The sequence below is a fragment of the Salvia hispanica genome, chromosome 1, assembly GCF_029641045.1.
Source record: "Salvia hispanica isolate PSC_SH4W2 chromosome 1, Shi_PSC_v1, whole genome shotgun sequence".
In the NCBI taxonomy this organism is placed as follows: domain Eukaryota; kingdom Viridiplantae; phylum Streptophyta; class Magnoliopsida; order Lamiales; family Lamiaceae; genus Salvia; species Salvia hispanica.
The window spans coordinates 33,310,096-33,323,414 of NC_142692.1; the positions used below are offsets into that span (position 1 = coordinate 33,310,096).

The 13,319-nt window shown below is 33.8% G+C and overlaps 1 protein-coding gene across 1 annotated transcript; it reads right to left on the reverse strand.

Annotated features, from left to right (window-relative positions):
- Positions 1 to 4,802: 4,802 nt before the first annotated feature.
- Positions 4,803 to 8,082, reverse strand: CSLC12 (Cellulose-synthase-like C12). Its single transcript, XM_048124757.2, has 5 exons — positions 7,070 to 8,082; positions 6,691 to 6,999; positions 6,223 to 6,513; positions 6,016 to 6,129; positions 4,803 to 5,916 (listed from the first exon to the last, which is right to left on the reverse strand). Exons 1-5 carry the CDS (start codon positions 7,748 to 7,750, stop codon positions 5,272 to 5,274), a joined length of 2,040 nt encoding a protein of 679 aa, XP_047980714.1. The 5' UTR covers positions 7,751 to 8,082; the 3' UTR covers positions 4,803 to 5,271.
- Positions 8,083 to 13,319: the final 5,237 nt, after the last annotated feature.

Below are 13,319 nucleotides of genomic sequence, written 5' to 3' on the forward strand. Positions count from 1 at the left end.
GAGGCTGGAGCGACGGCGTCAGTTGGGGCTGATCGTCGCTCAGTGGCGCGAGGCGTGGGCGAGTGGCGGAGAGACTGTCCCTTGTCCATGCTCCGCGGCGTCAGAGAATTTAAAAGAGGGTCAGCGGTTGTAACGTGTGAAACCTTAACATAGGGCTGCTAGGAGAGAGAGAGGTGTTGTCGACAACGGCCATGGCAACGGGGGTTGGCAGCAGGGGCTCTCGGGAGAGAGAGCTACTCTCTCTTCGTTGGGTCTGAAATCGGGAAGGGATGAAAAATTCCTATCCTTTATAGTTTTTATAGTTAAGCGCGTTCAACTATTTAATTGAGAGTTGAGATGCATGCATGAATTAAAGGAATCCATTTTAAGTTTTATTTGTTGCTACAAAAATAGTTGTGCCCCAGCCTCTTTCCGAAAAGCATTAATAACTTAACTATTAATATAAAAATAAAAGATGAAAAGATAAGAACTAGTAGCATATCTTGAGATTAAAATATTCCTCATAGCTAAACTTGGGTTGCATTTTGATTGAAAAGGGAGGAAACAGAAGGAAATTGTCATTGAGACAGAGTAAATCACAATATCTTGGAAAGTGAATAAGGTGAGCTTTCTATCCTACATACTAATGTGGATAAAAATCCCAAAGTAATTTCGAGAGGAGTTTTGGTATAAATCCAAACTCATGCTCGTAAAATGTTATTGTCCTGTCATAATTGATTTATGCCTATCTGCCTTGGTTATGCCAAAAATGTTATAATCGAATTCGGGTTTAAGTAAGGCCGCAAACCTTGCTTAGACTAGTGTACACAAATGGACCGTGAGCTGTTGGCCGGTCATGTGACCGTCGTGGAAGGTGGCCACCTTCTCGGTACACAAATGTTAAGATATGGTAAAGGAACTTAGACCGCGGTGGAAAATAAAATTTTAGCAAGCTCGGGCCTTTTAAGTAAAAATCCATGAGTGTTGTTGTAATGACTTGACAATACTTTCAATGTATAATTGTATCTTTCGGCACTGTGTTCATTGAGTACTCCTGTACTCAGCCCTGTATGTATTTCTAAATGTGCAGGTTGAGTTGCAAAAATGGTGATGCGAGGGTGTTGAGAGAAAGTTCTTTTTGAGTTGTTCACTTCCGCTGTGAAACCTAGAACTACTAATCCTATTTTGCATCATAGCTCTATCTTTTGGTCCTGTATAAACCTTTAATCAAGTATTCCAGGATGTAGTATGTGATATTTTGATAATCTTCAGATTGAGTTTGTGCTTGTTATTGCTCATTTCTACTTCTCATCCCCACTTCTCTTAACCCTTCCCTTTTAATTACGAATTTCTGTACTATACTATCCTTAGGTAGTGCGGGCGTGACATTAGAGGTCATCCCTAATTTGATAGCATCTTCCAATCATCAATTTTCATCAAAAGGAATGAGCCCATATGGCTAAATACGACACTCTAATCAAAGGGCTCTAAATAAATTTATAAGTTGGTTGAAATAAAATCGTTTAAAATATTGTTGATTGGGAAACTGTGTGAGCCTAATGAATCGTTCTAAAAATTACTACTAACATTGATGATTCATTAAGCCACACAATTTCTGAAGCAACCTTATTTTTAAATTAATTTTAACCTTCAACCAACTTATCTAAGTAGAGCCATCAAACACAATCTCGTTTCGCTTTATGATAAATGATACTAATAGATTTCACATTCCATTAACTCATTTCATTCTAATATTAATAGTAGTATTATATAAAAATGGAATTAACATTATACTAACTATTTTAATTCACACTATTTATTAATCCTAATTTTGACCTTTGGAAGAGGAGACAAGCCTCACAATGTTTTTTTTGAATAAAGAAAGTAATGAAATTAATGGTGCGGATTTCTCATGATCGAATATTAAGATAAAAAAGTGGCCTTTTTAAAATGGAGAGCTACATAGCAGTCCCTCAAAAGAAAGCAGATAAAAGAGAGAGACACATCCATATCAATTGGTATAAAAATGCCTTTAATTAGTAAAATAGATATAGATATCTATAAAATGTGAATCTTTCTACCTTATTTAATTCATTAGAATATTAGGTCACATGCATGCAAATTATAAAGATTCACGAGATTTGCACCTTTTAATAATTTTATTGATCTATATATATACTAGATCCAAAATTTGCATTTTTCTAGTAGCTACGCTTTCATTTATATTCGTTTCACTTATTTCCCTTATTAATCTAATAAGAAATTTTAGTGGTTTATTTTTTTTTGGGTGATAGAAAATATATAGAATTAAAATGTCAAAAATCATCGAAAAAATCTTAAGACTGCATTATACTTTATACTATATATATACTAAACTTCAATAATTTTCTTCTTTTACATTCAATTATTTATAGGACTAATTCCTAACAATAATGGCATGTAAGTTCATGTAAACCAATTAATTTAATTCTTGATTTTTTTTCGTTTCTTGATTTGGTCTTGATTGCTTGACACTTGCTTTTTAAAGAGTCCACCTCCACAAAATCTTCATTCATGTCGCCCCAGTTGCAGAAAAGAGTGAATAAATACACATAATAATATTGAAACATGTCTGAATCCACCCAACTAACTTTTAAATTTTTTGATATTATTTAAAAATAATAATGACAATAATAGTATCAAATTTATGGATTTTATATGATTATATATATGTCGCGTTGTTCTTGAGCTCTCATTCCCTTTTAAAAAAATGGAAACCAAACAATTTCACAATGCCAACCAACTTAATTAAGAAAATATAGTATATGAATAGAAAATACTATTTCAGCAATAATAAATTAAGATAAAACTTAAATATTTAAATTATTACAGTTATATTAATGATGGTGATAATAAGTAATGATTTTGACAGTAGTAGGTTACGCCACCAACCTTATTTATTGGTATAGGTATATGTAATATGGTCACGAAACATATGAGGTCACAATTATATCTAGATTTTAAAGATTGTCTTAATTATACCCTAGCCATAGCTTCACTTGTATTGTATGAGCTGTTAATTACAGGGAAATTGCACTCAAACAAATCTTAAAAATCCACATACATTATTACGTTTACATGTTGGATATAGTGAAGCTAGCTGTTTGGAAACTTATCTTAAATTAGATGAACAATGGGTGACCATTTAAGCGATGAGATATCAGTGTTGGATCTAGAAAATGAAACTCGTGGAGTTGGATATAGTGAAGAAAGTCGTTGTTGGTATTGAAAAGTAGATGCAGTGCGATGGTTGTTCATAACAATAGATGACGGACGAAGTATGTAAGTGAACGGGTTGGGGTGAAGCACCACACCATTGGATCGGCACTGGTCTAAAGACCTAATTTAATGGAGTTTTCAGTCTTGTAGGACGATGGTAGGATCAATCACCCCAAGTCCACCTAGATCCAACTCATTAACACAAATTCAATTGTAGAATAATGATTTAATAAATATATGTATATAGGAGTCAACTTTTCTCATGTTATTTTTTGTTAAAATGAAAGAAATTAGTGTTTAGGTTTTGAATAAGAGAAAATAATTGGAAAAGTTAGTTAGATTGTCCCTATTGAAGGGTCAATAGATGTGGGAGCATGTTGTTATTTGTGAAAAAAAAATTCATTAAAGGACAAAGGTCATATTCTTCCACATGTGTGTCTCAACACTAAATCTGCTAACCGTTCATTTCCATTAACCACTTGATTCATCTATGACTCATACACACACACATTAAACAACAAATATGATAAGAGACAAGTTAGGATTTAATTTTTTTATTTTTTCCTTGTATATACATATGTTACATTACTGTCATACCTTTATTATAGCTAGAGTGTGAAATAACTTCCACAGTGCTTATTTGCTATGATATTTGCAACGTGATTCATAAATTTCAACTATTAGAAAAAAGAAAATTGAATTAAAAAGGAAAAAAATAAGAAGAAAAGAGGTTGGTTATAATTAATGGTGCATAACAATTACAGCAGAGTGTAACATATTGTTCAATGAATGTTCATCCATGCTTCGCTGCAACACAACGGATAGGCCCTTCTTCCATTAATATGCATTAATTGATTTTGGTGCTTCTTTAATTATTCATCTTAACTCCAAATTTTATTGTCATGACGACAAATGTTCAAATTAAATGCTGGTTACAGAAGGTAGATCGTAGTGGTTAAGAATTATTCTCATGGTGTTGTTCCGTTTAATAAATTAGGTTAGATTGAGACCTATGAAACTTGTTTGATTTGTTAGTAAGGGCTATTACTTAATCTCAAAATAATACATGATGCATATTTTAAAATTTTCTTTTCTTACCCTTCATTACCATTTCAACCTACTCTCTTCGTCCCACAAGAATATGCATTTTTTTCTTTTTAGTCCGTCCCACAAGAATATGCACTTTATAATTTCGGAAATTTTTCTCTCTAATGAGGTGGGCCTCATTCTCCACTATCAATTTTGCATTAATACACCGTCAATCCAAAGTGCATATTCTTTGAAGGCGGAGGGAGTACTACTCATCCTTGATAGGGCACTTTCTCCATTTACTAAATATATCTAACATTTCATTAAGACAATTTGTCGAAAACCATAAAATTTGGTCAAATTTTAATATATCCAACAATTTAAAATATCTGCCGGAAAAAACCATGAAGGTCCAACATACCACAATTTGACCAACCTTACAAATTTTCCGACCATTTGCCCATGTATGAGAACTATTCTACTGACATACTAGTTACATTTTTTGGTGGAAAGAGTACAGTTAAAGGGTAGAGAGATTCTTGGAAGACAAATGGATTTATTATTATATATACCATCTAACAAAGTGAGGTAAGATAGAGAGATACATAGATGGATCTCCATCCACACCTAAACAAGTGAATCATATTTTATCAGATCACTATTTTCCTAAATCCCTCAGCTGTGAGTGAACACAAATTCTTCTTACAAAGGAATTTTACTACTAGAAAAAAAACAAAATAATCCAAACAAGAAAACTAACAATGGATCTGGTGATCTGTCTCTATTTTCCCTTTCACTTCTCCTTCAAGGAGAGATCATCCCATCCTGCACCATCTACTATAAGGCGTGCCCGATGAGGGGAGAAGGCGACTTTCATCCCACACAATTACGGGTTTCTCGTGTCCAAGTTCGTGTCGTATAATATAAGCTTAATCTCAAGTATCCACATTCCGATCCAAAGACGATTTTTCCTACTGATTTACATTGCTATGGCACGTTTCCACCCTACTCGACTTGCTCACCGATCAAATCTAGGCCAACGAGCAAGAACGATATCCCTTGGAAGAGCAGGAAGTAAAAGTGGATACCTTGAGCCGACAGAAGGCTTCTCGCCGAAGCTGTGAGCAGAAGGAACGCGAGCGCCAGCTCTTTCGTGTAAATCCGGTTGTGCTTCTTCTTTTTCTTCTTTTCAGCCGCGAGCTGCTCCTGCTGCATTATCTCCTCACGCATCTCGTCTAGATTAGGCTCCGAGTTGTTCCTGTGGGGCGGTGCGGGGGACTGCTCCTTCTCGGCAAGGGATATGAGGTCGCCCTCGGAGGAGCGCCCCGATTTCTTGGTGACAACCCACTCGTATGCGCTCCCGAGCTGGAAGAGGCCGGAGATCATGGCATTGAATTTGGTCACGGACATGGTGTTCTCGAAGAGGAGGTAAGGGACGATGAATGGGAACGACTTTGGAGACGGGAGTATGTTGAGAAACGACATGGTGGCCGGTATGTAGCAAACGACCCACGACGGGAGCGTCGCCTCTGGGATGAACATGGTCATGGGGAGAATGATGCAGAAAAGTGTGAATGAGTAAAATGGGAGTATCAATTTTCTGAGAAGGAAAAATAGGAATATTATATTGGCCTTCTTCAAAATGCTTATCTGCAAAATCACATTCACTTACATATATCATTACCTCTATTCACAATAGCAAATCTTCCAACACATTTTTTGCATAAAAAGGCAGCCTTTTCGACATACCTCTGATCGAATAATGGCAGGCAAACAGAGGCGGAAGAGCTGCATTGGCCCGGAATGCCATCTGTGCTGCTGCTTCCGGTAAGCCTCGTACGACTCGGGCAGTTCACACTGGCACTGGACATTCAACAAAGCAACATAACTAACACACATAAGGAAAGCAAGAAAAGGGCCAAAAACCATCACCACAGCAGTTGAATTAGCTACTACCTCAACATCGTTGAGGAAAACGAACTTCCATCCATGAAGATGAGCGCGAACAGCAATATCCATATCCTCGACAGTGGTCCTCTCCAACCACCCGCCCGACTCCTCCAACGCCTTTATCCTCCATATACCAGCAGTCCCATTGAAACCGAAGAAATTCAAGAAAATCCCATTAACCTGCTGCTCAACCTCAAAGTGAAAAGCCAGATTAATCAGCTGCAACCGCGTAAGCAGATTCTCTTCCCTGTTCACAAATGACCACCTTGCCTGAACCAATCCTACCTCCTCATTATCCTACAAAATCCAAAGTGAAACCACACTTTTCACTTACAATTCACTACGCTTTTCACTTACAAACAAAAGCATCATGACATAATGCAATAACTACTAAATCCCTCAACATCACAAGCAATTCAAGATTCAATCAAGACCAAATCTAGTCACTCAAAAGTAGGGAAAATCAAAATATACCTTAAAGTGAGGAATGGTTCTCATCAGAAAGTCGGGATTGGGCTGGAAATCAGCGTCGAAAATGGCAACAAATTCGTAATCTTTGACATAACTGCAATTCATGGCTGACTTAAGATTGCCTGCTTTATACCCATCCCTAATAACTCTATGTCTGTATATGATATTGGCACCATTTTGCTGCCATTTATGCACATCCTCCTTTATCATCGACTGCGTCACCGGATCATCCGAATCATCCAATACTTGAACCAACATTCTCCCCTTTGGCCACTCCAAATTGCACACAGCAGCAATAGATTGCTGATAAACCTATCACAATCCAAAAACCCCAAACTCACTAAACAACCCCCCAAAATTCAAGAATTCAAGAAAGCAATACCTCTTTCTCATTGCACATAGGGATCTGAACTAGCACCATTGGGAAATAGCCATCAGCATCGCCAGACTCAAGATCCACAATGCCATGTTTGGCAAGAGGTTTAATGTTTCTCAGCTTGATCCAGAGGCAACCCAGGCAGAGAATCAGCCTATCCAAGCTCTGGATAAGGAAGAGGACTATGCAAACAGTGGTCAAGAGCTGCAGCGGCGGAGCGAGATACTCCACCCTGATCAAAACCCAAGTGGAGTAGAGCCAATCAAAGGCGCCCCTAACGTCGTAGAGGTGGAGATCCGGCTGCCGGAAATGCCAGCCTTTGAAGTAGGCCGCCGTCTCAAAACCGAGAAGGAGGAGCGACAGAAGCAGGAAGGCCTTGATGCAGGAGAAGAATCTCGACTTCCCCGGGGTGTCGGTGCGGCCAGAGGCGACGCGGCGGCGGACGGCGGAGGTGAGGGAGGCGAGGCAGCCGGCGGCGCGGTGGGCCCTGAGGAGGAGGACCCAAGTGAGCTGCTTGGCGTTGCGGTTGCGGCCTCCCTTGACGGCGTCGTTTTGGCAGAGGAAGTCGTCGTCGGAGGGGGATTCGAGCTCCACCATGGACCAATTGTTGGGATTCTCCATCTTCACCACCACCGGCGTGCCCCGGTGTGTCTCCTTCGCCGCCCACCACAGAGATGGAGGAGACATTTCGATTCAAGATTGGATTTTTCGGTGGCCCTTTTCTTGAATTGGGGGTAATGCTGAGAGGTGAAAAGGGGAGAGTTTTGGAGAGGGGGAATGCTACAAAAACTTCATTTTGGGTGAGAGGGAGAAGAGGTGCAGAGAGAGAAGGACGCGTGGGAGTTATGAGATGAAGCTAGACGTCTCCAAAACAATGGAGACATTGGTTTGGAGAATTATTTGCAGCAGGAGCTTAAATTATGATGGAAAACACTATCCATTTAGGGAGAGAAGAGAGAGAGATGGAGTAATGTAAAGACTGTTGAGCATGAGTATAGTACAATAGTCCTATACTACTACAAAATTACAGCTTGCATCAACAAATTATACTACTAGTATTAATTGGAAAAATAAAAGGTAAATTATGAAAATACCATAAATAAAACCAAAAACCCTCAAGGAAAAAATAAAGATAAATATTTTAATCTCAAAATCTATCTTTTTATGATTTTTGCGAATGAAGGGATTGGGAAAATGTGAGTTTTTTGGATTTGGAAAAAGGGACAAAGGTAAAAGGCCAATCAATGAAATAAGGATAGATCATATTATAAAACCGACACAATATTGTGGGCAAACAAGGATTTATTAATATATTAATAATGTAAAAATATAGTACTTTCTTCGTCCCAAGATAAGTGACCTGTATTTCTTTTTGGGATGTCCCACTATAAGTGACCTATTTCCATTTTTAGCAAAAAGTCATCTCTCTTACTTTATTCTCCACTTACTTTATTCTCTCTTCTCTCCTCTACTTTTCCCTCACTCATACTTTACTCTCTCCACTTTAACTTATTTAAATATCATTTCTTAAATCCCGTGTCCAAAAGAAGTAGGTCACTTATCTTGGGACGGAGGGAGTACTACTGTGGGACTCCTAATTTTTAAATGAATGCAGCCCAGAAACATAAAAATGTTCAATAAGAGTTGTATATTGGAAATATAAAGAAATTTTAAAAGAAAGAAAGGGGAGAAAAATTTAATGGATTTATGAGGTAAAGTATGAACTAAAAAGTTTATTTTTCTGATTTGGAGTGGAAGTAAAGCAATTTTCCATTTATTCCTTTTCACTAACTTGAATTTATCATTTTATCTCTTACAAAATTGATTAGTTGACTAACCAAATGGGATGAAAAAAATGATATCGTCTATAAATGTCTAACTTTAGTAACGCGAAAAATATAAAAAAAAATGAGTCAAAAAAGTTAATAGTAATATTTTTATTTTTATATACTAATTTTATAATAAAATAAATTTATAAAACGTGAAATTTAATTACCTAAAAAGAATAAATACATTCAATTTAATGGTAAATATTCTGAATAGCAATACTTGAGTATTTAACATTGGACGATTAGATCGCATCATCGCACTACTTATAATATTAGCAAAAGTAATATTGGATATATGTATATCAACACTTTCTTTCAACTTTTCTATTGCATGTGAAAAGGATAATGATATTGCATTTTTATTTGTCAAGTTCTAGCTAGTTAGGAAGGAATTAAATTACTTTTTTATTTAACGACTTAGTCAGATATTTTGTGGTATAGTTGGATTTTTCCAAATTGATTGCATATGTTATGATATTATGTTGTCTATGGAAGTGTGTGTTTGACTAAAACTTTAGCAATTATATCTACTTATTCAGCAGAAGACAAATGTGCAAACAAAATTTTGCCACTTCAATACCCGATTTTTATTTAATTCGGAACCAATTAAATTAAGAAATATATGGAATAAGTTAGTTAGTTGGGTTCTACGATTTCAACCTTACTTTTAATTAAAAAAAAATAAACTTTTTTGTGCATTAAAAATAGCATTATACAATTGTAATCTAAAGTATTGCCGAATTTTAATGTCTTTAATGACCTAATTTCCCTCTTTACTTGAAATTTAGCAGTACAAATCTAGTGTTTAAATTTCAAGATTATTGACCTAATAATTAACATATCCATAGGTAAATAGAAATGCCTAAAAATGCTAGAATTGGGATGATTTAGTATACCTCAAATGCTATAAAGATACCTTGATTCTGATTAGATCATGATCAGCCCTTGAATATTAAATAAAAATATAGAGCCTACAAATGCTAGCTTAAAAGCCTAAAACCCCCAAAAATTGTTAATAATTAGTTGTTGGTTTCTTTGATTGAGTTTTTTTCTCCGGATTAGCAAATGTGTGCTAACTGTGGCACACTCACTTGTGCATTTCAGTGTTAGTACGTGCAGTTGATATATTGAAAAGATCGAAATATAATGAATATGATTAACATGATAGGAGAAGAAAGTGGAGAATTTTTTAAAATTAAGTTTTTTTAATGTAATGTAGTAAAACAAAAAATCATTCACTATAGTAGATGATGCACTTATAGTGTAGAGGTTCTAAATCATCGCTATTTGAAAAATAGGATATACCATTTGAAGATCCATTCAAAGGAAAATAAAATTTTCAAAAATAATTTTAAAGTATATGGTGATGTAATTTATAACGGTGCTTCATAACGGGCGCGCACGATAGCGAAGTAGTATGAATTTGACATCTTATTAATGATTAAATTATCGATGTAATGACGAAAATAGCCCTCCCGTCTGCTTCATGCACCGACAGTTTTTGTAGTAGGTAGCTTGAACCTATGATGTCCAGTTTCGTAAATTCACATAAAGGCGCGACATCGACAAGTTAATGGGGGCTAAAAGGGAGTAAAGGCCCATTGATAAAAGAAAAGAGACGTCAACTACATATTTAAAACATTATTTACACCAAATAAAATATTTGGACTTTATTATAAACAGTATAATGAAATGTATATATTTTTTATTATTTAATATCACTTTATCCAGATCCTGTTTGATTTTCCACCAAACAATTGTTAAACTTGGATGTGAATCATGTCATGCATTTTTTTTTTTGAATGAATGGCTTGTGATGCGTGTAAAATGATTTGATAATTAAAAAATGGTAAAAGAATGAGCATATACTAGTATTTCTAAATAATTAATATATATTAGTACTATTCATGAAGGTGATTTTTAATTCAAATAATAATTTCTTAATTTTTAATTCAAAGTAAAAGTATTTTTATTTTTGGAATAAATGCAATTACTAGTACTATTTAAGTAGGGGAGTACAAAATTTGGCCAATTTGTAATCAGTTTTACAAGTCCGAAAACAATTTAAAAAATATATATTTTTTAAAAACACAAAAATTGAGACGCTATTATTAGCTTTTGAAATTTTTAAAAAATAACTATAATTAAGTACACAAAAGACATTGTCCATAAGTTGAAGATAAGTTATCTTAATATTTTGCTTTTTAAGGACGCTTCTGTTTGTGTTCATTAATTTTAGCCGTGACACCAACAATAAGGACACTTACATAAAGTGTTGTTGGTATAATTAGATATACTACAAATTAGCGTCCTTAGCTGTTTTTGTCGTTGTAGTAAAACTTAAATCACAAAATTTCAGTTGTTTGGTGTAATTAACTCATTCATGTATTGATCAGTTAATGTCTTGTGGTGATGTCCGAAATAATATTTTATCATTTTTTATTTTTTTATTTTTTTTATATTCTTCTTATTTTAATGGAGTAATATCATTTCGAGTAGCACCAAATAACAATGGTTTGTATAAGCATAATTAAAACTTGGTAATGTCATATTCTATTTTAAACCTTCACGAGACTGATCATAATTTTATTAAAATTCATGATTTCAATTACTATTACACTATAATATTTATTTTGAATGATTATTCCAATTTTAACTGAATTTTAATACTCCTACGGCTACTAGTAGTTTTGGAGACTTTGTTTAGGGGATATAGACTCGACGCTCTTCCATTCAATTAATACTAAAAAAAGCATACTTTTACATAACTTTTTTTTTTATTATTCTTATTATTTTATTGAGAATCCTGCCTTTGTGTGGTGCGGTACAATAAGGATATGGTATTATTTTTTCTTTTTTAACAAATCAATTTGCAATAACAGTTTAGAAACGTCAGTATGTTAGTAGTTGTACTTAATTTCGCATCCATTGAAATTAGAAAATATGGTTGGGTTCAATCTTGTTTGACAAAATTCAAATGATAATTTTTTTTCATAATATATTCAGAATCCCTATATATATTTTTATTTCTTTATTCTTTCTATATGGAAGTCATGACTCATGAGTGATAAAAGGTCAGGTCAAAGAAGCTGAATAAACTAAAGAATATAACAAAAGTACCATCACATCAATGATATTCCACGTGCGCATACTACATTATTCTTTAAAATATGTTATGCATATATATTCCTGGATAAAATTTAAATTAAATAATAAATAGTACTCCAATTAAATTGAATTATTAAACGGGTTATGAAATTATTCGATTTTATACATAGAAACATATTTTTTCTTCTTTTTTGATGAGTTGAGGTCGGATAATGCAAATATATAATATTGTCTAACGAAATTTATTGAGTCAAGAAAATTATCAAAGGATGACTTTGGGTTTTACCAACAAAATATCTCGCGTTATCATAATTGTTGAAAATATCTCGCATTAACATTTTTAGGTTGAAAATATCTTAATTTGGGACATTTTCGAGTAAAAGTGTAAAACGCTAAATGAAAAACACAAGTCAAGACATTTTCGGCGATTATAATAGTGAGACATTTTCGGAAAAGAGTAGTGATAAACGTACGTATACGTATGTACATAACCGAACTTTTTTAACCATTTTACATTGAAAATCATTTTATAAACATTAATTGATTTAAAATAAATTTCATACTAATCATTTTGCAACACTTCAAGAAAGATTTAAAAATTTATACTTAAATATTTGTATATTTAATAAAATATATATTTTCTACTAAATATTGTATATTAATTCAAATCATAGTCGAAATCATGCTACGATTCGACATAAAATTTCTATATCACTTCTTTGTTATTGCTACATATATTACAATAAATAACAAAACTAATTTTTAATTAAATTCACTTAAATCTAAAATTTTTTAAAATATTATGTACATGTACAATTATGTACGATTATCCTTTCCCTTCGGGAATACTAAAGCATTGTGTCAAAATCAATAAATTAATTAACCCATTACCTATATCAAAAACTTGCCGGAAATAGAGCTACATATAGTTGTTGAAGAAACATAATTATACTTTATATAAACATATTGAACAAATTTAAAAAGATAAATTGGATAGAAATGTTTGGTGGATATATATTTTTAAGTAATAAAACCAGAATATGCGTGCTGTATATTTGCACATATTTATTCTAAAAAGGAAAATCCAAAAATAATGGCTTAGAAATGATGGATCGAATTCGGAAATACTATTAATTATAGCATCAACATCATACAACTCAAAAGTGTAAGAATAACCATTTTCAATAATTTTTTTTTACCAGATTACACCTTTAAGAATATTAATGATTACACATCTAATATGGTAGCAATGAAGTGAAGGTGACATTGATTTTATTTACCATTTATATGAATTGAAGCTTCTAATTCGTTGGTGGATT